This window comes from Balaenoptera physalus (genome assembly GCF_965194825.1).
Source record: "Balaenoptera physalus genome assembly, chromosome: 5".
NCBI classification, from domain to species: Eukaryota; Metazoa; Chordata; class Mammalia; order Artiodactyla; family Balaenopteridae; genus Balaenoptera; species Balaenoptera physalus.
Genome location: NC_138884.1, coordinates 9432675 through 9458050, shown reverse-complemented (window position 1 = coordinate 9458050; position 25376 = coordinate 9432675). Strand labels below are relative to the sequence as shown.

Genomic DNA, 25376 nt, shown 5'->3' with positions numbered 1-25376 from the left:
GTAAGATAGGTTCAAGGATGTACTGTACAATATGGGAATACAGCCAATATTTTGTAATAATTGTAAATGGAAAGTAACCTTTAAAGACTGTATTAAAATTTTAAATGCAAAAAAGAAAAAGAAAACATCCTACTTAAAAAAAAAACTATGAATTGATTTTTAAAAAAGACCTCTCTTGATTATAGACATAAATTTTCAGCTGTAAACAAAATCACCCAGGTATCACACAGACATGTCAAAATCAACACATACAAAACACAACTCTTTCCCCTCCACCCTGCGCTACAGATTCTGTTTCCTGTTGATCAGCTCTCCAAATTAGAAGTCAGAGTTGTTATCAATACGTGCCTCTCGGGACTTCCCCTGGTGGCGCAGTGGTTAAGAATCCGCCTGCCAATGCAGGGGACACAGGTTCGATCCCTGGTTCGGGAAGATCCCACATGCCGCAGATCAACTAAGCATGTGCGCCACAACTACTGAGCCTGAGCTCTAGAGCCCACAAGCCACAACTACCGAGCCCGCGCGCCTAGAGCCCGTGCTCCACAACAAGAGAAGCCACCGCAATGAGAAGCCCGCGCACCGCAACAAAGAGTAGCCCCTGCTCGTCGCAACTAGAGAAAGCCCACGCACAGCAACGAAGACCCAATGCAGCCATAAATAAATAAATAAATAGATTAAAAAAAAAAATTACATGCCTCTCTAGTACCATCTGTATATAATGAGACACTAGCTCCTGCTGATTACATAAACACGTAGCTGGCTCTGTATCCCTGCTACCTTCACTTTGGCCCTTACCACCCTGCCCTTGAGCTACCTCAACAGCCTCCTAATGGGCCTCTCCACACGTGGCTGACTTCCATATGGCCACCAGTCATCACTCAAACAGAGATCAACCACGTCCCACTGCAAACCCATTTAAGGTCTTGACAAGCTCCACCCCAATACTACTGCACCCACCCTCCATCCACACCCTAACCCCCGCCCCACAAATACTCATCATTCTCTGGCATGTGTTAAATTCGAGAGTCTGACTCATAGTACTCCCTGTGTCTAAAATGTTTTCCCTCTTCAGTGTTTGGTCAAAGGGTTATGGCCTCTCCTCCTGGTTCCTTGGCACTTGGCCTATCACTTTCCTGTCACATGCACCATAATCTACTGCAATCATTCATTACACTGCCCCTTCCCAGCTAGTCTTGAGGATAAAAGTTACTTACTTCCTATACCCAGCAACATGCCTGGCATACAGCAGACACTCAGTGCTTGTAAACTGAGTTAATTAATATGCAGATGGCCAACAACCTCACTCATAATTTAATTCAAAAGCAAACAAAATTGAATTTTTTTCTCCTCCAAAGGGATAACACAGAGAAAATCATCCTGAAAAATCAGATATACTTGAATTAATTTTCATGAGGCAGGAAGAATTTAATTTAAAACCTGTATTACAAATTCTTCAGCAATAAAACCACAATAATAATAAGCATCTTGACAACATTCGCTTATTCAACACATTTTTTGGAGCATTTTTATGCCAGTCACTCTGCTGGATACTGGAAACCTTGTGCTAAATGCTGGGAGTTCATTCATTCCAAAATGTTCTCCTATAAATTATCTCACTTTAGTCTCACAACCATTCCATGAGGGAGGCAGGACAGTTATTATAACCCCCACTTGACAGATGAGAAACTGAGATCAGAGCATTTACGTGATTTGCTCAGGGTCAAAGCCAGTAAGACAGAGATGCAGAACTACAACAGTTATCTCCTGAACCCAGGTCCGCTGCTTCCTCTACTATTAAACCCCTAAAGTTGCCTTAGCACCCTTACTCCCTCTGAAGAAGGGATGAAAATTTAACTTCAGTCTTGGTCTTAAAAGGAAAAGTGCAGAGAAATGAAGTAACGTGTGCACGGTCCAGGGTCAGGACTAACCTGTTCTCCTTGCACACAGCCACTTTGTCTCCCCCAGGTATCAGCTTCTTCTGTTCAATCACGCCATAGCTTTCTCGACAAATCTATATTTAAGGGGGAAGAAACAACACACATTTCAATTTTGTCGACCACTTATCTTTCTAGACCCCAAATGACTGAGAGAAGCTTTAGGAACAAATGTCGCTTAATGACTACTTATTACCACAGAACATTCTCAGGAGGAGAAAGGGAACCTGAGTCAGAGAACACTGGCACCTTAAAAGATCTTTTTTTATTTTTTTCTTCATTACTGTTTTTTTTTTTAACATCTTTATTGGAGTGTAACTGCTTTACAATGGTGTGTTAGTTTCTGCTGTATAACAAAGTGAATCAGCTATATGTATACATATATCCCCATATCTCCTCCCTCTTGCGTCTCCCTCCCACCCTCCCTATCCCACCCCTCTAGGTGGTCACAAAGCACCAAGCTGATCTCCCTGTGCTATGCGGCTGCTTCCCACTAGCTATCTATTTTACATTTGGTAGTGTATATATGCCAAGACGTGGAGTTGCCAATAAATGCAATCAAAGAGAAAATGATATGAACTCTAGAAAAGAAATTATATGTATAGGAGTAAAGAGGAATAATGCTTCAGTAATTTTCTTAATTGTATAGATTAATCATTCATTCATTTATTCAACACATTTACTGAACTCCTGTAACATTCAAAACACTCTGACTACCGTATGACCCACCAATTCTACTCCTGAGTATGTATCTGAAAAAAACAAAAACAGTAATTCGAAAAGATACATGCACCCCAATGTTTACAGCAACATTATTTACAACAGCCAAGATATGGAAGCAACCTAAGTGTCCATCAGCAGATGAACGGGTAAATAAGATGTGACACATGTACACAATGGAATACTACTCAGCCATAAAATAAAGAAGGAAATTGTGCCATTTGCAGCAACATGGATGAACTTGGAGGGTTTTATGCTAAGTGAAATAAGTCAGACTGAGAAAGACAAATACTGTACAATGTCACTTGTACATAGAATCTAAAAAACACAACAAACTAGTAAATGTAACAAAAGAGAAGCAGACTCACAGATTTAGAGAACAAACCAGTGGTAACCAGTGGTTACCAGCGGGGAGAGGGAAGAGGGTAGGGACAGTATAGCGGTAGGGGACTAAGGTGTACAAACCATTAGGTATAAAATAAGCTACAAAGACATACTGTACAACATGAGGAATATAGCAAATATTTTATAATAACTATAAATGGAGTATAACCTTTAAAAATTGTGAATGACAATATTGTACACCTGTAACTGATATAATATTGTACAGCAACTATACTTTGATTTTAAAGAAGACACTAAAGGGACTTCCCTGGTGGCACAGTGGCTAAGAATCCGCCTGCCAATGCAGGGAACACAGGTTCGAGCCCTGGTCCGGGAAGATCCCACATGCTGCGGAGCAGCTAAGCCCGTGTGCCACAACTACTGAGCCCATGTGCCTAGAGCCCGTGCTCCACAACAAGAGAAGCCACCGCAATGAGAAGCCTGCACACCACAACGAAGAGTAGCCCCCGCTCACCACAACTAGAGAAAGCCCACACGCAGCAACGAAGACCCAATGTGGCCAATAAATAAATAAATAAAATTTTAAAAATAAAAAAAGACACTATGACTAAAATAATTTGGTTCAGAGAAGTCTCTGAATTTGTTCTTTGATTTGGAGAAAAATTAATGTTAATTGTGACTTGTAAGCATGAATGATGAAAGAGACAGCTACAATCATGAGTAAACTGTAGAAATCCTTACCGTGAAGTTGAGGCAGAAAGTCTCCTCAATATCTTCCCCAGGGTAATCTAAAAGTTCCTGAAGACTCCTAATCACAGATTGACAGAGAAAGGAAATGAGGCAAATCAGACATGGCAATAGTGGTTCTATCTCAGTCATATGCCCACCAGACTGTCTGCAAGGAAACACTATAAAAGAAGATTCTAGAATGAACATAAATCCAGACTGACAGAAAATCATGTCAACTGTATCTTGAAAAGAAATACGGCAGTTGACTTGTAAGACACTCGTTAATCATTCTCTGTTCCTACTGACAAATCTTACTGAATTTATGAAGAAATTCAGATGGAGTCATATCTGACACACGTGTTAACTCTGGTATTCCTCAGAAGTAGATACATGAGGAGATGGTCTTGCAGCGGTCCTACAGACTTGCTTTATCCATATGCATTAGTAGAAAAATCCTCTTACCATAAAACAAAAGCTACAAAGTCACTGTATCCACTTAGGAATCTTAATGGCTTACTTGTTAATGCAAGGGGCTCTGTACGGTAAAGAACTGCCATATTAAAGAACACCGAAACATGTTTCTGCCAACAATGATCATATCGTATACTCTCACGAGAATACGTTCTTATTACTAGACCTCATTCACACTTTCTTCTTTACTGATCTCGGAGTCTGGCAGTTCCATAAAGAAAGAAAATTGCCCAGAAAGAAAATTCTTAGTGTGGAATTTAAATCTGTTTCCAGTTAACCAGCCAAGAAGATTACTTGAAATGCATCATTCTCAGCCAGGTTGGCAAAGAAAATAGCACACATTTCTGTCACTCTCAGTTACCAAAGAAAGCAACCCTGCCTGGGTCTCCTCTGCCATTTTTTTATATTCCTTCTAAATTTTCTTTTCCTCTCTCTGTGCACCCTCTCCCCACATCCTTTATGATTTCTCTGTATTGGTGTCCTATACTGGTGGTGTGACAGTCTCATTTCCAGAGGACACCTTAGAGACCACCCTTCCTCTATCTCCATCTTAAAATCAGTATTCTTTCTCCATAAAAAAGGGATGTTCCTTCCTGTTGAAGTCAAAAGAATTGTACTGTTTAGAGAAAGTCACAGATATGGTGTCTTTTTATATACTTCGCATTATGCTACCTAAAATCAATACAGAGAAACTCAGAATAAAAGGAGTTTTTTAAGAGCCAGAAAGAATAATAACATAAAAACATGGCTCCACTACGCTGGAAAACCGTCTGGAGGTTCCTCAAAAGGCGAAACAGAGTTACCATTTGACCTAGCAATTCCACTCCTAGGTACATACCCCAGAAAAATGAAAACTTACATCAACACAAAAAGTCTGTAAGAATATCCACAGCAGCACTATTAGTAATAGCCAGAAGGTAGGAGAAAGCCAAACGTCCATCAACTGATGAATGGATAAACAAAATGTGGTATATATCCATATAACGAAATATTAGTTGGCAATAAAAAGAAATAAAATACTGATACAAGTTACAACTTAGATGAACCTTGAAAACGTGCTGTGTGAAAGAAGCCAGTCACAAAAAAACACACATGGTATGATTCTGTTTATGTGAAATATCCAGAATAGGCAATCAATAGAGACAGAAAGTAGCTTAGTGGTTGCCTAGGGCTTGGGGAATGAGGAAGTTGGGGATGTCGACTAAGGAGTACCAGGTTTCTTTTTCAGGTGATGAAAATATTCTAAAATTGATTGTAATAAAGGCTGTACAACTCTGAATATACTAAAAGTCACTGAACTATATACTTTAGCTGGGTGAATTGTGTGGCATGCGAATTATATCTCAAACTACTTTCTGAAAAAGGCTCTGTGACATAACAGAAAATGCATATACTGGTCTCTGCCCCCAGTTCCTGGCACAGGGCTCCCAAAACCCTACGTGATGAGAATATTAGGAGCATCTTTTGTTCTAATGGGGTGATTCTGGGTGGGCTCCTGGGCGGGGCCTGGTCACCAGAAGGACCCAGCCATGATTTTCAGCTCCACGCCCCCCATTCTCCAGAGAGGGGAGAGGGGCTGGAAATGAAGGTCATAACTGATCACACCGTAAGCAAGCCTCCTTAAACTCCCAACAGTGGGGCGTTCAGGGAGCTTCCAGGTTGGTGAACACATCCACACACGGGGAGGGTAGTGCACCCCAACTCCATGGGGTCAGAAGCTCCTACTACACTCAGGACCCCTCCAGGCCTCACCCTGTGTATCTCTTCAACTGGCTGTTCATCTGTATCCTTTATCATAATCCTTGAATAAACTGGTAAACCTAAGTGTTTCCCTGAATTCTTCGGGCCGCTCTAGGAAATTAATCGGACCCGAGGAGGGGTCACGGGAACCTCTGATTTGTAACCAGATCAGACAGAAGTTGCGGGTAACCTGGGGACCTACTGCCTGCGACTGGCCCCCGAAGTGGGTGAGAGAAGTCTGGAGGGACCGAGCACTGAGCGTGTGGGATCCAGTGCCGTCTCTAGGTAGCCGGTGTCAGAACTGAGATGAACTGTAGGACACCAGCTGGCGTCGTGGAGACTTACTTGGTGGTAGGAGAAACCGCCACACGTTTGGTGACCAGAAGTGCTGTGAGTGCGGCTGCGGTGCGACAGTCAAGGCGACACAGAAAAGAGAAACACGGAAGGACAGGGAGACCTGTAGGCTTTTTCAAAATACAGACTCCCTTTTCAATACTTCCTCCCCTGTACTTATGGACCATGGCAAAGCTCGAAGTCCTAATTTTTCGTTCAGGATAAGAAAAGCAGACAGCTGGATTCCTGGGCAGCTACGACTTCCCTTTTCCCTTTTCTCCTTCTGCCCCTAGAGTGACACAGGCACTGCTTCAAGCCACTAGCTGTGGAGCTACGTCTTAAGACAAAGCATACACAGCACAGTCTAATGATAAACTCTTAACTTGTACACGTGGTGTTGTCAACCTTTGATCCCAGCGCCAGAGCAGCTCTCCACACCAGGCTCCCGTCTTCCAGCTCCATACCTTCCTTCCGTGGGCGACAGCTCCTTCAAGTCCTCCAGGCCAGGCTTCACGTCCAGTAGCTTCTTATAGAGAGCCAACGGGAAGTGCAGGTCCACCACCGTGGAGTTGTAGATGGCGAGTCCGCAGGTTATGCCAATCAAGTGAAACCAGTTGTGCTCTACGAAACACTTTCACCACATGTGCAAATGTGTTAAAAGCAGGGACTTCCCTGGTGGGCCAGTGGTTAAGAACCCGCCTTCCGATGCAGGGGACGTGGGTTTGATCCGTGGTAGGGGAACTAAGATCCCACATGCCACAGGGCAACTAAGCCCGTGTGCTGCAACTACAGAGCCCATGTGCTCTGGAGCCCGCGTGCCACAACGAAGACCCTGCGCCGCAACTAAGACCCGACGCAGCCAAAAATAAATAAATAAACATTAAAAAAAAAAAAAGAAAAGAAAAACAGTGTTTGCAGCCCTCAAAACAATCTGCCATTCACCTTAAAATATTTTCAGTATGAAAGAATGAAGATCTCGTTAATATTTAGTTACCTTCTGAAGCAGAGAAGTACCCCTAACAAAAGTTCAGCTGTCCCCCAAAGATGCAATGCTGTAAGTTAAGCATTTACAGCTCATTTGTGATACAGAGAACAGCTTACCCTCATTTAGAGCAATGCCGTCCAATAGAACTTTCTGCAATGATGGAAACAGTCTATTCTGTGCTGTCCCAGATGGCAGCCACTAACTACATGTGTCTACTGAGCACTTGAACGGTGGTTAGTACAACTGAGGGAATGACTTTAGTATTACTTAATTTTAATTAAATAAAATTTAAACTTAAATAGCCACAGGAAGCTAATGGCTACCTTTCAAGACAGTGCAGATCTAGGGAGAAAACTATGGTAGAAAAAGAGCGAAACTATAGTCTGCTTGAAATGAGAATGCCTTTTAAAACTTAGCTCTCCAACTGAATTTTCAAAAAGTGTGAGTGTGTGTGTATTTGTATGAGTATTCATACACATACTCTCCCTGTTATTAAAATAAGATATACTTGACAACTACTTTTTATATATCATAAAACCAACTTCTTTATCATACCATACTCTTTCTACCCTCCGAGGATTACAAAACTTGGAGCTTACCTACTAGAAATGGAAATGGGGCTAATGGGTGACAAAACACACCAAGAGGTCTTAGCAACAGGTGAAACATGAAGACGGGAAACATGAAGATAATCATGTTAAATGATTACTTTTGTTATGCTCCCCTTTGTAAACATCAGAAGGCTAGGGATTGGTCTGACAACAAAAAAGGCAGTTTAATTCAATCCATCTGCTGAATGGTGACATCACTAACTTACCTTATCTGAAAACCACAAGAGATTTGAATCCTGATAGTAGGTAAACATTCCATAGATGGGATTCAACAATTCTTTTAATAGTAAAAGAAAGAACTCCTTTGTGACACCACCAGCATCCACTGCTTCTTCACCATCAAAAATGACCTTGAAATAATGAAAGTAGAATTAGTACTTCAGGGGAATCATTGGCATTTTATGTTTTTTCTTTTCGTTTTTTTTTTTTTTAGCAAATTCTTTCCAAAGTCAGGACAAAGAAAGGAAGATGTAACAGAGAATACACTGACGCAATGAAAACTGCAAAGAGTATCTGCTGATTATTAACAAGGCACTTATAAACACACAAAATTTTACCAGGCACTTCATGGGATACAGAGAAAGTCAGAAGTTTACCATATGTCCACAGAAAGTTTACCATCTATTTGGGGCGGGGAGGCAAACACAAAAGAACCAATTCGAGAATACATTTTATTTTCCAAGAGTCAGATACACTGAGACGTAAATGTTCTGGCACGTAGAGAAAAGCAGTGACTAACTTGAATAAAGGAAGAAATCTCTCTCAGTGGGGTTCTTGAACTAACTGATGCATATGAAAGGGAGGAGAGCATTCTGAGCAGACACAGACCTGGGCTCTGTGAGGGGCTATAAAGAGACCCAGCACAACAACAGCTACAGCGAACCAAAGGACGAGATTTACTGAGAGTTGTCTACATGCCAGCCAGCACTTAAACTCTATTAACCTAATGCTCAGAACAGTCTTACACACTGGAATTACTACTATCATCCCCATTTTACTGGTAAGGGCTCAGGTACAGAACTAAAAACAGCATTTAAGAAAGCTTATCCTGGGAACTTCCCTGGTGGCCCAGTGGTTAAGACCCTGCGCTCCCAGTGCTGGGGCCACGGCTTTGACCAGGGGACAGGGAACTAAGATCCCGCGTGCTGCATGGCGCAGCCAAAAAAAAAAAGCAAGCAAGCTTATCCCGGTGCCTGTGGTCAAGGTTGCCCAGAGCAGGAGGAGAGTCAAGGCCTCCGATTATACGGATGCCAGCAGAAGACTTAACTCAAACACGCTAGCAAGCAAGAACTGTCCCATCTGAATTACTGATTGAAAACAAGGGGCAAAGAAGGCGCCCTCTCTTTGCAATATCAAAAACCTAACCCAGACGTTCTAGGGAGAACTCCCAGGCAGACTGATGGGACCGATACTACTTACTGGAAATTTTTAAAAGGGTGACAGGATCGTGGAGACCATCGGTTTCTTGCCTATTACATTTCAGAAACTGGAGTTTACAACAGGATTGGAAATAGAGTTAGGAAAGTCTTCTGAAGGGAAAGGTAAATCACTTAAAACTTCAATAATTCACTAAATATTTACTGACCAGCTACTGCGTACCAAGCATTGTGCTAAGCCCTGGGAATACACTAAGTGGTGACACAAACATGCCTAATGTATGAGGAAAGACAATTTCTTAATTTAATCATTTCCAAGCACTGAGAGGGCCTATCATAACAGGCCACCAGCTGCCCAGACAATCTCACTACCTTTCCGTTCTCTTTTTTTTTTTTTACCTTCTTTCTCTTAAATCTTTGACATCCAAAGACTTCCTAGATGCTGGCTTGGTAGCTTTACCTAGTTGAAGCTTTAGTAGTGCTGTTGTTCGCTTGGTTTTGGCAGAGCTGGAGCAGGTAAACTGAAGAGAGCAGACAAAAAAGGCCCTATATTCCCCTCAAGTGATCCACTGGCATTTTTATCTGATGTCACGTTGAGATGTTCTGTTTGGTGATTGGACAGAAGCAAGTGAGTAAATTCTTGTAAAATGAATGAAAGGAAGAATGAATGGCTGTACTCCACGATTTTAATAAAATCTTTGCTGCCTCATCAACACTGTTTAAGGAAAACCCAGGAAGGTTATTTAGAGGAACATAGGGAAGGGCTCACTTTGAGAGGCTTTTTCAAATCAATATCAGAATGAATGCTCAGCTCTCGCAGGGCGTCGCCGACAAGGTTGCTCCGGCGAACGTGAAGGACCAGGAAGGGGCTTCTGGCCAGCAGAGGCTCCAGGGTGAGAAGCATGAAGACGTTCTGCAGGTTGGCCCCGTTGACCGCCACCTGGAACGGCACGTGCAAGAGCGCAGTTACCACTCAGAGCGCGCCTGTGAGTGGGGACAGCAGCCGGCCCTGCCTCTGGACCGGGGGCAGGCCGGGGCCAGGCTGACTGAGATCCATTTTGGTCTTTATTTTCCTCCTAACTTTTCCAGTAGATTCTCTCAGTTCCTCATGTTTACAGAACACACAAAGCTTTCTAATCTGAACCCAAAGAGATTAACTGAAACACTTCATAAACCATATGATCTGTAACTCATTCCAGGAAAATGATTTAGACTAAGCTGATTCAGACTGAAATAATATCTTAGTAGAAGAAAAGTGATGACGGACAGTGGGTAGAAACTATGACTTTCAAAGTGGCAGGAAAAGAAACCTAATAACCCCTTGCTAAATGGTGTTTATTCTTTGAAAAATGTCCATTTTCTCTGGAAAACCTTTAAATTGTCAATATCATGGATATATCACTGTGAAAATATATATATATAGAGAGAGAGATATAGATAAGAGCTAGAGAGAGACAGACAGATGGGGAAAGGGAGAGGGAGATGAATGAAGTTATATATCCACCAACAATGGGAATTGGTAGATTTGGATTGCTAATTCACAGGTGTCTTTGTAGGCTTGTCAAAACCAATTATATTTTACAATAAAAATGGGTGTTTAAAATAAATTAAACAAATCTCTATAACTTGAGTTTTTGCTCAATGAAGAACTGCCAAGCTCCATTTAATTTTCTATCAGGGGTCAGCAAACAATGGCCCAAGGACCGAATCCAGCCTGCTGCCTGCTCTTGCACAGCTCTTGAGCTAACAATAGTTTTTACATTTTTAAATAGTTTTTAAAAAATCAAAAGAAAAATATTTCACTACATGTGAAAATTATATAAAATTCAAATTTCATGCTACGACAGAGTTGAATACTTGAGACAACTGTATGGCCCACAAAGACACGTATTTACTATACGGCCCTTTATGAAGACACTTGCCACCCCCCCTGTTTACGTAGATGTGCATTCACGTATACGTGTTATATTCAATATAAAATTGCTGAAAATTTTTCTAACAGTTCTAAAAGTTACAATGGAACTTCATCCAAATCAACTTTCTCCTATTTGGAGAAATTACAACTGAATGTATAAGATGAAAGAAACCCGTAAGAAGAGCAAGTAAGGTTTAAAATACGTTACCTGCATCTGCAGCTCAGCGTCGGTCTGTAACATTTTGGTCTTAGCTTGGGCATCAAAGATGAAAGGGTAGGAACAAAGTGTTACAGCATCCTAGAAGAAAACATATTATTGGCAATATTATAGTATCCCACAGAGAATACTGCTGGAAAAATACATAAATAAATTTTACAGAGTCATTTACCTGCATTATAGATGGTCTAGCCTTCTGTGTAAAGAAAAATAAAAAGTCTCTTAGTTGGATTACAAAACTTGAACTTTCTACCTCCCACAAATAACAAAACAAATAACAGAACAGATAACCTATCTGACCATTTGACCATGGAACTAACACCATTTGAACAGCTTAGTGGAGTTCTGATGGAACAGGCTAGTTGTTTTGATGACTACAGACTGAGAAGAACACTAAAAACAATTTAAAAAAAAATTTTAAAGGACCTTTACAAACCATTTCACTAACCCCATAATTCACAGTATTAATAGAACTCTCATTTATAAGAAATCTAATTCCAAAACAGGAGCTTTACAACCATGACTTCAGAGGTTAATTTTGTTGGGTAAAGTGGATAATGCAAATTTCATTTATTTGTCAACATGTTAAGTCTCCCTTTTACACACACACACACACACACACACACACACACAGAGTTCCTCTTGGGAGAAACCAAATATTTAGAAAGCTGTCCCTGGGGGGCTTCCCTGGTGGCGCAGTGGTTAAGAATCCACCTGCCAGTGCAGGGGACACGGGTTCAAGCCCTGGTCCGGGAAGACCCCACATGCCGCGGAGCAACTAAGTCCGTGCGCCGCATCTACTGAGCCTGCGAGCCACAACTACTGGAGCCCATGTGCCACAACTACTAAGCCCGTGTGCCTAGAGCCCGTGCTCTGCAACAAGAGAAGCCACCGCAATGAGAAGCCCGTGCACCGCAACGAAGAGTAGCCCCCGCTCGCCGCAACTAGAGAAAGCCCACACGCAGCAATGAAGACCCAACGCAGCCAAAAATAAATAAATTAAAAAAAAAAAAAAAAGATATTGAGAAAGCTGCCCCTGACTAGGCACTGGGACCAATGCCTGGCCTACAGAAGACACTCCATCAATATGTGACTAAATCTGAATAAACTTTTGAGGAGGGGAATAACAATACAGACGTACCTCGTTTTATTGCGCTTCACTTTATTGCGTTTCACAGATACGGCTTTTTAAAAAATTTTGGTTTTTTTACATTATTTATTTATTTATTTTTTATTGGAGTGTAATTGCCCTACAATGTTGTGTTAGTTTCTGCTGTACAGTAAAGTGAATCAGCTATATATATACATATATCCCCCCCACTTTGGACCTCCCTCCCACCCATCTAGGTCATCAGAGCACTGAGCTGAGCTCCCTGTGCTATACAGCAGGTTCCCACTAGCTATCTGTTTTACAAGTGGTAGTTAGTACATTTATGTCAAACCTAATGTCCCAATTCATCCCACCCTCCCCTTCCCCGCAAACTGAACTTTGTGGCAACCCTGAGTCTCGCAAGACTATGGGCGCCATATTTCCAACAGCACTTGCTCACTTCATGTCTCTGTGTCACATTTTGGTAATTCTCAGAATATTTCAAAGTTTCTCATTCTTATTTGTTATGGTGACCTGTGATCAGTGATCTCTGATGTTACCATTGCAAAAAGACTGAGACCGGCTGAAGGCTAAAATGACAGCTAACATTTTTTAGCAATAAAGTAGTTTTTAATTAAGGTTTGTACATTCATTGTTTTTTTAAACATGTTTAAAATATTGTTTTTTAAAATAATACTATTGCACACTTAATAGACTACAGTATAATATAAACGTAACTTTCATATGCACTGGGAAACCACAAAATGTGTGTGACTTGCTTTATTGTGACATTCGCTTTATTGCAGTGGTCTGGAACGAAACCCACAATTTCTCCAAGGTGTGCCTATAAATAAATACAACCACAAACATATCTAAGAGGTATGTTAGTTTCATTTCTCAGGAGAAAAAAGGAACTCTCTCCTTAAAGGTTTTCTTAAGTTAATGAATCATGTTTGCTACATAACCTAACAGAAAGAAACAAAAAAAATCAACGGTATAGATCATGTTGACCTGTAGCAGTATTTCTCAAACAGAACACCATGGATTTATTCCCAGAGATCTGAAAGTGCGCTATGCATTTTTTAAATTTTGTGTTTTTTTTTTTTAACGATATCCTAAACAAAATAAAAACACATTCTGAATGACCTCTTTATAATGATGTGTTACCATATAATTTGCATTTATTTTAATGATTGCACTGGTGCCATGTTATACTGAATTGTCCAAGGGTAATAAGAAAGAAGAAAAGCAGTCTTCCTTTGTAAGTGATGCATTTGTGCCCCGGAAAAGGCCACTGCAGTCCTGGCTCCCTGCATGAATGAAGGTTTAATAGCAGCTGAAAGGACGAAAGAGAGCTGAGTCATCCCTGGGTGTATAGAACAAGCTGCAGAACTCAAGTCCCCGGGCCTGGCAGCCCGCAAACCTGATCACAATGCAAGTGGGCTTTGGCTTCAGTAAGGCATCCTTGCTCATCACGTTAAATCCATGAGGCTCATTTGTGTTTTACTGATTTTAGAGTTTTGTTACTATCTAATCTGTAAATTTGCTTTGGTTTTATAACATTTAAATGCTACATGAATAAGAAGTGTATATCTACCTCCTTTTGTATTTGCGTATATTTCAATGAAATCATTGAAAAGCAGTTTTAATTAAAATTCCCCTTGTTTATTCTTTAGAAACAAGTTCCTGCAGGGATCTTGGAACACTTCCCTAGCCTGAGAAACACTAATCAGAGAAAGGATTCCAGTGCAGGGAGACGAGGTATGGAATCCCGCACACAGAGCCCAGAGTGACTTGATTCATCCTCACGCCTACTTCTCGGGTTACTTTGAATTCTGGAACTGAAATCACTAAAATAAACACACACACACCATAAAACAGCACTAGGTACCTACAACGGGTACAAGTATCTCTTGGGATAAGAGTGTTGGGGAAGTGTGTTTAAAACCGGTGCCAATATTCAGAATTTTCTAACCTCCCTCTCAGAAGAGATTTTATTCTAAGCATTATCTGCCTGTTTTCAAGGCAAAAGAAAGACCTTCACCGTGCGTGTTGGTCTATAAAGCAAGATAAGGTTTCGAACACTTCAAATTAAAAGCGACTACGGGAGAAGTGAGAACAGTTACTATAAGAACAGTTGTTGGGGGGCTTCCCTGGTGGCGCAGTGGTTGAGAGTCTGCCTGCCAATGCAGGGGACACGGGTTCGAGCCCTGGTCTGGGAAGATCCCACATGCCGCGGAGCAACTAGGGCCGTGAGCCACGACTGCTGAGCCTGCGCGTCTGGAGCCTGTGCCCCGCAACAAGAGAGGCCGCGACAGTGAGAGGCCCACGCACCGTGATGAAGAGTGGCCCCCGCTTGCCGCAACTAGAGAAAGCCCTCGCACAGAAACGAAGACCCAACACAACCATAAATAAATAAATAAATAAATAAATAAATAAATAAATGTTTTCAAAAAAACAGTTGTCGGCTTTACAGCATTGGCAGTATACAGTCGGCCCTCCTTATCCACAGTTCCACATCTGCAGATTCAACCAACCACAGATGGAAAGTATGCAAAAAAAAAAAAAAAAAAAGGGCAATTCCAGAAGGTTCCAGAAAGCAAAACTTGAATTTGCCACACACCAGCAACTATTTACATAGCATTTACACTGTATTATGTAGTACAAGTAATCGAGAGATGATTTAAAGTCTATGGCAGGATGTGCTTAGGTTATATGCAAATAATACAACATTTTATATGAGGGACTTGAGCATGGTATGGGAATGGGGGCTCCTGGAACCAATCCCCTGTTGATACTGAGGGACAACTATATCTAGTATTTTTACTTTTTTATAAATTTATTTATTATTTATTTGTTATTTTTGGCTGCATTGGGTATTCGTTGCTGTGCGCAGGCTTTCTCTACTTGCGGCAAGCGGGGGCTACTCTTCGTTGCGGTGCGCGGGCTTCTCATTGCAGTGGCTTCTCTTGTTGCGGAGCACGGGCTCTGGGTGCGCAGGCTTCAGTAGTTGTGGCACATGGGCTCAGTAGTTGTGGCTCGTGGGCTCTAGAGCGCAGACTCAGGAGTTGTAGTGCACGGGCTTGGTTGCTCCGCGGCATGTGGGATCTTCCCAGACCAGGGCTCGAACCCGTGTCCCCTACATTGGCAGGTGGATTCTTAACCACGGCGCCACCAGGGAAGCCCATATCTAGGATTTTTAAATACTAGTATTTTTATTGGTGCGATAGAGTTATTTCAGACATCAATCAGCAGCTTTTCCTGTATGTCTTGACTCTCTCCAGTCCCACTCCAGTTCTCCAGCTCTCTCCTACCACCCTCTCCCTGCAATCGCCACCACAAGTCCTCCCAGACCCCTTTAATGCCCACCTTCTACAGCTCCTACTCCCTCCCATGGCCCCCTGCCTGCCCCCTCAAAGAGCCCAGTTTTGGAGGTAGGCTGATCTCTCTTCTGGAGGGCAGGGTCACCGTGCTTTCAGTTGGGTAAGTTGGCTGGAAATAAACTACTGTTGGGAACCAGAGCCAAGGTCAGAGAGTTGGTGGTCCAGAAGACCCTCACCCTGGTGGATGACTGAGGTGCCAGCTCTATGGAAGGTGAAGAAGGGAAGGGTATTCGGTCAAAAGAAGCAGCAGACCTATATGAAAGTCTACTTACATGTCTACAAATTTTTTACAAGTCTATGAGTTTTTGTATTTGAAATATAATAATTTCACTGATTTTTATTTTGTAGATGCTGAATATTTTAGAAATGGTATTAGTGCTGGCATTTCCATACTACGTGAACGAAATACTGAAACAGCAGTATTATGATTCTGCTTCCTGACTGCTCTCCCTAACCTAGAAGGATGTATATGAACGGGTAAGATATGTGATCCCCTCCTGAGAGGCTGTTTGTCCTGGGCCATCCATTCCCCAAAAGTGAGTCTCACAACCTATAACTAGCAAAGTACTACTGATGGATCACATTTCAAGTGGTGCTGCTTGAAATGGGGCTGCCCTGTAACCTCCGATCATTTTTTTTAAGTATATGACATAGAAGCAATGAATAAGTACATGGTACAGAACTAGAGAACTGGGGAATTGGGAATATCTTTCTCTTTTCTTTTCTTTCTTTTAATTCCAAGTCAACATTTCCTAAATGTGGCTGTGACTGGGGACAAGACGCATCACACAAACACCAAGGAGGAAACCCAGGAGCCCCTGCCTTCGGGCCTGCCTGCCACCACGTGTTCCTGTACCTTCCGTGGGCAAATCTGGCTCCCAGCATCACCGAATGCTGATGCACACACAGCTGCCTCATCTCACCACGCACAATACTGCTACCCGGAACCAGACACTGCCCCGGACGACACAGACAGCCGATGTCAGGTTGACTCCAGTCTTTATTTTTGAAGCATTTTCTTTTTCTTTTCTCTGTTTTTTCTTTTAATTAATTTTTATTGGAGTATGGTTGCTTTACAATGAAGCATTTTCTTTGTATCACTCACTTTCTCACTTGTGAGGCCCTCTATGGGGCCCACAAAGTCACTCATTCTGTGTGCTATTTGTTTTTGAAGTGTAGATGGTGGCAGTTAATAAACGGAAATAAATAAGCCACTACCACCTCTTCTTTAAAATAAGCTGAGGGAGACCTTCAAGATGGAGGAGGAGTAAGACGTGGAGATCACCTTCCTCACCACAAATATATCAGAAATACATCTGCATGTGGAACAACTCCTACAGAATACCTACTGAACGCTGGCAGAAGACCTCAGACTTCCCAAAAGGCACGAAACTCCCCATGTACCTGGCCGTGTGGCTGACAGGGTCTTGGTGCTCCGGCCGGGTGTCAGGCCTGAGCCTCTGAGGTGGGAGAGCTGAGTTCAGGACATTGGTCCACCAGAGACCTCCCAGCTCCACGTAATACCAAACGGTGAAAGCTCTTCCAGAGATCTCCACCTCAACAGTAAGACTCAGCTCCATTCAACAACCAGCAAGCTACAGTGCTGGACACCCTGTGCCAAACAACTAGCAAGACAGGCACACAGCCCCACCCATTAGCAGAGAGGCTGCCTAAATCATACTAAGGTCACAGACACCCCAAAACACACCACGGGACACGGTCCTGCCCACCAGAAAGACAAGATCCAGCCTCATCCACCAGAACACAGGCACCAGTCCGCTCCACCAGGAAGCCTACACAACCCACTGAACCAACCTTAGCAACTGGGGACAAATACCAAAAACAACGGGAACTACGAACCTGCAGTCTGCAAAAAGGAGACCCCAAACACAGTAAGTTAAACAAAATGAGAAGTCAGAGAAACACACAGCAGATGAAGGAGCAAGGTAAAAACCCACCAGACCAAACAAATGAAGAGGAAATAGGCAGCCAACCTGAAAAAGAATTCAGAGTAATGATAGTAAAGATGATCCAAAATCTTGGAAACAGAATGTAGAAATTACAAGAAACGTTTAATAAGGACCTACAAGAACTAAAAAGCAAACAAACAATGATGAACAACACAATAAATGAAATTAAAAATTCTCTAGAAGGAATCAAGAGCAGAATAACTGAGGCAGAAGAACGGATAACTGACCTGGAAGATAAAATTGTGGAAGTAACTACCACAGAGCACAATAAAGAAAAAGAATGAAAAGAATTGAGGACAGTCTCAGAGACCACTGGTTCAACATTAAACGCACCAACATTCGAATTATAGGGGTCCCAGAAGAAGAAGAGAAAAAGAAAGGGACTGAGAAAATATTTCAAGAGATTATAGTTGAAAACTTCCCTAATATGGCAAAGGAAATAGTCAATCAAGTCCAGGAAGCGCAGAGAGTCCCATACAGGACAAATCCAAGGAGAAACACACCAAGACACATTAATCAAACTGGCAAAAATTAAATACAAAGAAAACATATTAAAAGCAGCAAGGGAAAAACAACAAATAACATACAAGGGAATCCCCATAAGGTTAACAGCTGATCATTCAGCAGAAACTCTGCAAGCCAGGAGGGAGTGGCAGGACATATTTAAAGTGATGAAAGGGAAAAACCTACAACCAAGATTATTCCACCCAGCAAGGATCTCATTCAGATTCAATGGAGAAATTAAAACCTTTACAGACAAGCAAAAGCTAAGAGAATTCAGCACCACCAAACCAGCTTTACAACAAACGCTAAAGGAATTCTCTAGGCAGGAAACACAAGAGAAGGAAAAGACCTACAATAACAAACCCAAAACAATTAAGAAAATGGTAATAGGAACATACACATCAATAACTACCTTAAATGTAAATGGATTAACTGGTCCAACCAAAAGACATAGACTGGCTGAATGGATACAAAAACAAGATTCACATACATGCTGTCTACAAGAGACCCACTTCAGACCTAGGGACATATACAGACTGAAAGTCAGGGGATGGAAAAAGATATTCCATGTAAATGGAAATAAAAAGAAAGCTGGAGTAGCAATTCTCATATCAGACAAAATAGACTTTAAAATAAAGACTATTACTTACAAGAGACAAAGAAGGACACTACATAATGATCAAGGGATCAGTCCAAGAAGATATAACAATTGTAAATATTTATGAACCCAACATAGGAGCACATCAATACATAAGGCAAATGCTAACAGCCATAAAAGGGGAAATTGACAATAATACAATCATAGTAGGGGATTTTAACACCCTACTTCCCAATGGACAGATCATCCAAAATGAAAAGAAATAAGGAAACACAAGCTTTACATGATACATTAAACAAGATGGACTTAATTGATATTTATAGGACATTCCACCCAAAAACAACAGAATACACTTTCCTCTCAAGTGTTCATGGAACATTCTCCAGGACAGATCATATCTTGGGTCACAAATCAAGCCTTAGTAAATTTTAGAAAATTGAAATCTTATCAAGTATCTTTTCCGACCACAACGCTATGAGACTAGATATCAATTACAGGAAAAAATCTGTAAAAAATACAAACACATGGAGGTTAAACAATACACTACCAAATACCCAAGAGATCAATGAAGAAATCAAAGAGGAAATCAAAAATACCTAGAAAAAAATAACAATGAAAACACAACGACCCAAAACCTATGGGATGTAGCAAAAGCAGTTCTAAGAGGGAAGTTTATAGCAATACAATCCTACCTCAAGAAACAGGAAACATCTCGAATGAACAACCTAACCTTACATCTAAAGCAATTACAGAAAGAAGCACAAAAAAACCCCCCAAAGTTAGCAGAAGGAAAGAAATCATAAAGATCAGATCAGAAATAAATGAAAAAGAAATGAAGGAAACAATAGCAAAGATCAATAAAACTAAAAGCTGGTTCTTTAAGAAGATAAACAAAATTGATAAACCATTAGCCAGACTCATCAAGAAAAAAGGGAGAAGACTCAAATCAATAAAATTAGAAATGAAAAAGGAGAAGTAACAACTGACACTGCAGAAACACAAAGGATCATGAGAGATTACTACAAGCAACTCTATGCCAATAAAATGGACAACCTGGAAGAAATGGACAGATTCTTAGAAAGACACAACCTTCTGAGACTGAACCAGGAAGAAATAGAAAATATGAACAGACCAATCACAAGCACTGAAATTGAAACTGTGACTAAAAATCTTCTAACAAACAAAAGTCCAGGACCAGATGGCTTCACAGGCGAATTCTATCAAACATTTAAAGAAGAGCTAACACCTATCCTTCTCAAACTCTTCCAAAATATTGCAGAGGGAGGAACACTCCCAAACTCATTCTACGAGGCCACCATCACCCTGATACCAAAACCAGAAAAAGATGTCACAAAGAAAGAAAATTACAGGCCAATATCACTGATGAACACAGATGCAAAAATCCTCAACAAAATACTAGCAAACTGAATCCAACAGCACATTACAAGGATCATACACCATGATCAAGTGGGGTTTATCCCAGGAATGCAAGGATTCTTCAATACATGCAAATCAATCAACGTGATACACCATATTAACAAATTGAAGGAGAAAAACCATATGATCATCTCAATAGATGCAGAGAAAGCTTTCGACAAAATTCAACGCCCATTTATGAAAAAAGTCCTGCAGAAAGTAGGCTTAGAGGGAACTTTCCTCAACATAATAAAAGCAATATATGACAAACCCACAGCCAACATCATCCTCAATGGTGAACAACTGAAACCATTTCCACTAAGATCAGGAACAAGACAAGGTTACCCACTCTCACCACTATTATTCAACATAGTTTTGGAAGTTTTAGCCACAGCAATCAGAGAAGAAAAAGAAATAAAAGGAATCCAAATCGGAAAAGAAGAAGTAAAGCTGTCACTGTTTGCAGATGACATGATACTATACATAGAGAATCCTAAAGATACTACCAGAAAACTCCTAGAGCTAATCAATGAATTTGGTAAAGTAGCAGGATACAAAATTAATGCACAGAAATCTCTTGCATTCCTATACACTAATGATGAAAAATCTGAAAGTGAAATTAAGAAAACACTCCCATTTACCACTGCAACAAAAAGAATAAAATATCTAGGAATAAACCTACCTAAGGAGACAAAAGACCTGTATGCAGAAAATTATAAGACACTGATGAAAGAAATTAAAGATGATACAAATAGATGGAGAGCTATACCATGTTCTTGGATTGTAAGAATCAACATTGTGAAAATGACTCTACTACCCAAAGCAATCTACAGATTCAATGCAATCCCTATCAAACTACCACTGGCATTTTTCACAGAGCTAGAACAAAAAATTTCACAATTTGTATGGAAACGCAAAAGACCCCAAATAGCCAAAGCAATCTCGAGAACGAAAAATGGAGCTGGAGGAATCAGGCTCCCTGACTTCAGACTGTACTACAAAGCTACAGTAATCAAGACAGTATGGTACTGGCACAAAAACAGAAATATAGATCAATGGAACAGGATAGAAAGCCCAGAGATAAACCCACGCACATATGGTCACCTTATCTTTGATAAAGGAGGCAAGCATATACAGTGGAGGAAAGACAGCCTCTTTATAAGTGGTGCTGGGAAAACTGGACAGGTACATGTAAAAGTATGAAATTAGAACCCTTCCTAACACCATACACAAAAATAAACTCAAAATGGATTACAGACCTAAATGTAAGGCCAGACACTATAAAACTCTAAGAGGAAAACATAGGCAGAACACTCTATGACATAAACCACAGCAAGATCCTTTTTGGCCCACCTCCTAGAGAAATGGAAATAAGAACAAAAATAAACAAATGGGACCTAATGAAACTTAAAAGCTTTTGCACAGCAAAGGAAACCATATTCAAGACGAAAAGACAACCCTCAGAATGGGAGAAAATATTTGCAAACGAAGCAACTGACAAAGGATTAATCTCCAAAATTTACAAGCAGCTAATGCAGCTCAATAACAAAAAATCAAACAACCCAATCCTAAAACGGGCAGAAGACCTAAATAGACATTTCTGCAAAGAAGATATACAGATTGCCAACAAACACATGAAAGGATGCTCAACATCACTAATCATTAGAGAAATGCAATTCAAAACTACAATGAGGTATCAACTCACACCGGTCAGAATGGCCATCATCAAAAAATCTACAAACAATAAATGCTGGAGAGGGTGTGGAGAAAAGGGAACCCTCTTTCACTGTCAGCGGAATGTAAATTGATACAGCCACTATGGAGAACAGTATGGAGGTTCCTTAAAAAACTACAAATAGAACTACCATACGACCCAGCAATCCCACTACTGGGCATATACCCTAAGAAAACCATAATTCAAAAAGAGTCATGTACCACAATGTTCATTGCAGCTCTATTTACAATAGCCAGGACATGGAAGCAACCTAAGTGTCCACTGACAGATGAATGGATAAAGAAGATGTGGCACATATATACAATGGAATATTACTCAGCCATAAAAAGAAACGAAATTGAGTTATTTGTAGTGAGGTGGATGGACCTAGAGTCTGTCATACAGAGTGAAGTAAGTCAGAAAGAGAAAAACAAATACCGTATGCTAACACATATATATGGAATCTAAAAAAAAATGGTTCTGAGGAGCCTAGGGGCAGGACACGAATGAAGACGCAGACGTGGAGAGTGGACTTGAGGACACGGGGAGGGGGAAGGGTAAGCTGGGATGAAGCGAGAGAGTGGCATGGACATATATACACTACCAAATGTAAAATAGATAGCTAGTGGGAAGCAGCTGCATAGCACAGGGAGATCAGCTCGGTGCTTTGTGACCACCTAGAGGGGTGGGATAGGGAGGATGGGAGGGAGACACAAGAGGGAGGAGATATGGGGATATATGTATATGTATAACTGATTCACTTTGTTAAACAGCAGAAACTAACACACCATTGTAAAGCAATTATACTCCAGTAAAGATGTTAAAAAATAATAACAATAAAATAAAATAAGCAAAAAGCAGCCACTTTAGAATGTTGCTTTTATACACCATAGCCCTTTGCCCACACATATTATGTCCCTTTGTAATTCCTTCTGCACTACACTGAACACCCCACAGAGGCAGCCCCCATGTCCTGTATGTGTCTCCATCCCCAGTGGTAGCAGGCACATGACGTACATTAGGTGCCCAAGACTGCTTACTGTAAAATAGTTATTAGGGCTTATGATATGCCAGGCACTAGGTACTCTGACAAGTAAGGCCTTTCCACGGTTTCTCCCATTTAGTTCTCACAGTACTGTTATAATTCACATTTATAAATGAGGATGCTAGGCTTACAGAAATTAAGTAATTTGCCTAAGGTCACATACGTAGTAGGCCAGAGTTGAGACTTGAACCCAGTTCTTTTTGACTAAAGCACGTGCTCTGAACTGTATGCTATACTGCCTCGGCTACTGCCAAGGCAAAAAATTTAACACATAAAAACTCATATAGTGTGAGACAGACAGACACACAGACACACACACAGGAATATTATTCATCCATAAAAAAGAAGGCAATCCTGCCATTTGCAACAACATGGGTGAAACTAAAGGGCATTTTACACGAAGTGAAATAAGCCAGACAGAGAGAGACAAATACTGTATGGTATCATTTATATGTGGAATCTAAAAAAATAAGAAAGCCAATCTCACAGAAACAGAATAATGGTGGTTGCCAGGGGCTAGGGCGGGAACAGGGGAGGCGATGGGGAGATATAGGTCAAAGGGTACAATCTTTTCAGTTATAAGTAAGTTCTAAGGAGCTAAAGCACAGCATGGTGACTATAGTTAATAACACAGTATTAAATACTGGGAACTTGATGAGACTACATCTTAAGCAAAATAAGAAGTTAACTATGTGAGGTAATGGATGTGTTAATTAACTTGATCTTTGTAATCATTTTACAATGTATATCAAATCATCACATTGTACACTTTAAATATATACAATAATGTCGATTATCCCTCAGTAAAGCTGGGGGAAAATCCACTTATTGTTCATTACTATCATTTAAAAGTGGTTAAGCTCAGAAATAAACCCATGCATATATGGCCAATTAATTTATGTAAAGGAGGCAAGATCACACAATGGGAAAAGGACAGTCTCTTCAATAAATGGTGTTGAGAAAACTGGATGGGCACATACAAAAGGATAAAACTGGACCACTATCTTACTTACCATACATAAAAATTAACTCAAAATGGATTAAAGACCTGAACGTAAGACCTAAAACCATAAAACTCATAGAAGAAAACGTAGGTAGTAAGCAACTTGACATCAGTCTTGGCAATGATTTTTTGGATCCAACTTCAAAATCAAAGGCAACAAAAGCAAAAATAAACAAATGGAACTACATCAAACTAAAAAGCTTCTGCAGAGCAAAGGAAACTATCAACAAAATGAAAAGGCAGCCTACAGAATGGGAGAGGTATTTGCAAACAATATATCTGATAAGGGGTTAATGTCCAAAATATACAAAGAACTCATACAACTCAATATCAAAAAAAAAAAAAAAACACCACCAACCCAATTAATTAAAAATTATTGGGTTAACCCAATTAACCCAATAGACATTTTTCCAAAGATGACATACAGATGGCCAACAGGCACATGAAAAGATGCTCAACATCATTAATCATCAGGGAAATGCAAATCAAAACCACAGTGAGGTTTCACCTCACACCTGTCAGAATGTCTATTATCAAAAAGACAAAAAATAACAAGCGTGGGCAAGGATGTGGAGAAACGGGAACCCTTGTGCACTGTTGGTGGGAATGTAAGTTGGTGCAGCCACTATGGAAAACTGTATGGAGGTTCCTCAAAAAATCGAAAATAGAACTACCGTATGATCCAGCAGTTCCACTTCTGGGTATTTATCTAAAGAATAAGAAAACACTAATTTGAAAAGATTTACGTACCCCCATATCCACAGCAGCCTTATTTATATTAGCCAAGATGTGGAAACAACCGAAGCGTCCACAGATGGATGAATGGATAAAGAAGATGGGGTATATACACACACAGTGGAATAGTACTCCTGTAACCGAGCAGGACCCTATGGGGCCCGAGCAGGACGGACCCCTCCCCGATACCCTCTGTTTTAGCCCCTCTCTGAAGGACCTAGATAACAGTATCGGATGCGCACTTCCTGAGCTGTCTTGCAGATACTAAAACCACCACCAAATGGAAGAAACTAACTACCTGATGACCAGGAGCACACAGCCCCCAGACCCACTGGAGCCTGAGGACTGATCATGTGACACTGCCCTGTTACCTCACCATCAACCAATCAGAGACTTGTGCACAGGCAGATTACATACTCTGCGACTCCCCTCCCTCACCTGGCCTTTAAAAACGCTTTCCTGAAACCCACCGGGGAGTTCAGGTGTTTTGAACACTAGCTTCCCTGGACTCCTTGCTTGGTAAGGAGTTCACCCTGCAGTGA

General features: G+C 40.9%; 1 protein-coding gene across 5 annotated transcripts in view; it reads right to left on the bottom strand.

The window, feature by feature from the left end:
• The window catches only part of HERC3 (HECT and RLD domain containing E3 ubiquitin protein ligase 3), a 141186-nt gene that overhangs the window by 42518 nt on the left and 73292 nt on the right, over positions 1 to 25376 (bottom strand). For 3 of the 5 annotated variants that reach the window (XM_082461657.1, XM_082461660.1, XM_082461658.1), the window contains 7 exons: positions 11549 to 11572; positions 11368 to 11457; positions 10014 to 10184; positions 8075 to 8218; positions 6737 to 6903; positions 3741 to 3807; positions 1929 to 2011 (listed from right to left, as the gene is read on the bottom strand). In XM_082461657.1, coding sequence (XP_082317783.1) covers positions 1929 to 2011; positions 3741 to 3807; positions 6737 to 6903; positions 8075 to 8218; positions 10014 to 10184; positions 11368 to 11457; positions 11549 to 11572 — 746 coding nt within the window. The remainder of the gene's footprint in view (positions 1 to 1928; positions 2012 to 3740; positions 3808 to 6736; positions 6904 to 8074; positions 8219 to 10013; positions 10185 to 11367; positions 11458 to 11548; positions 11573 to 25376) is intronic. The other 2 variants (XM_082461659.1, XM_082461661.1) reach the window with 1 other exon arrangement.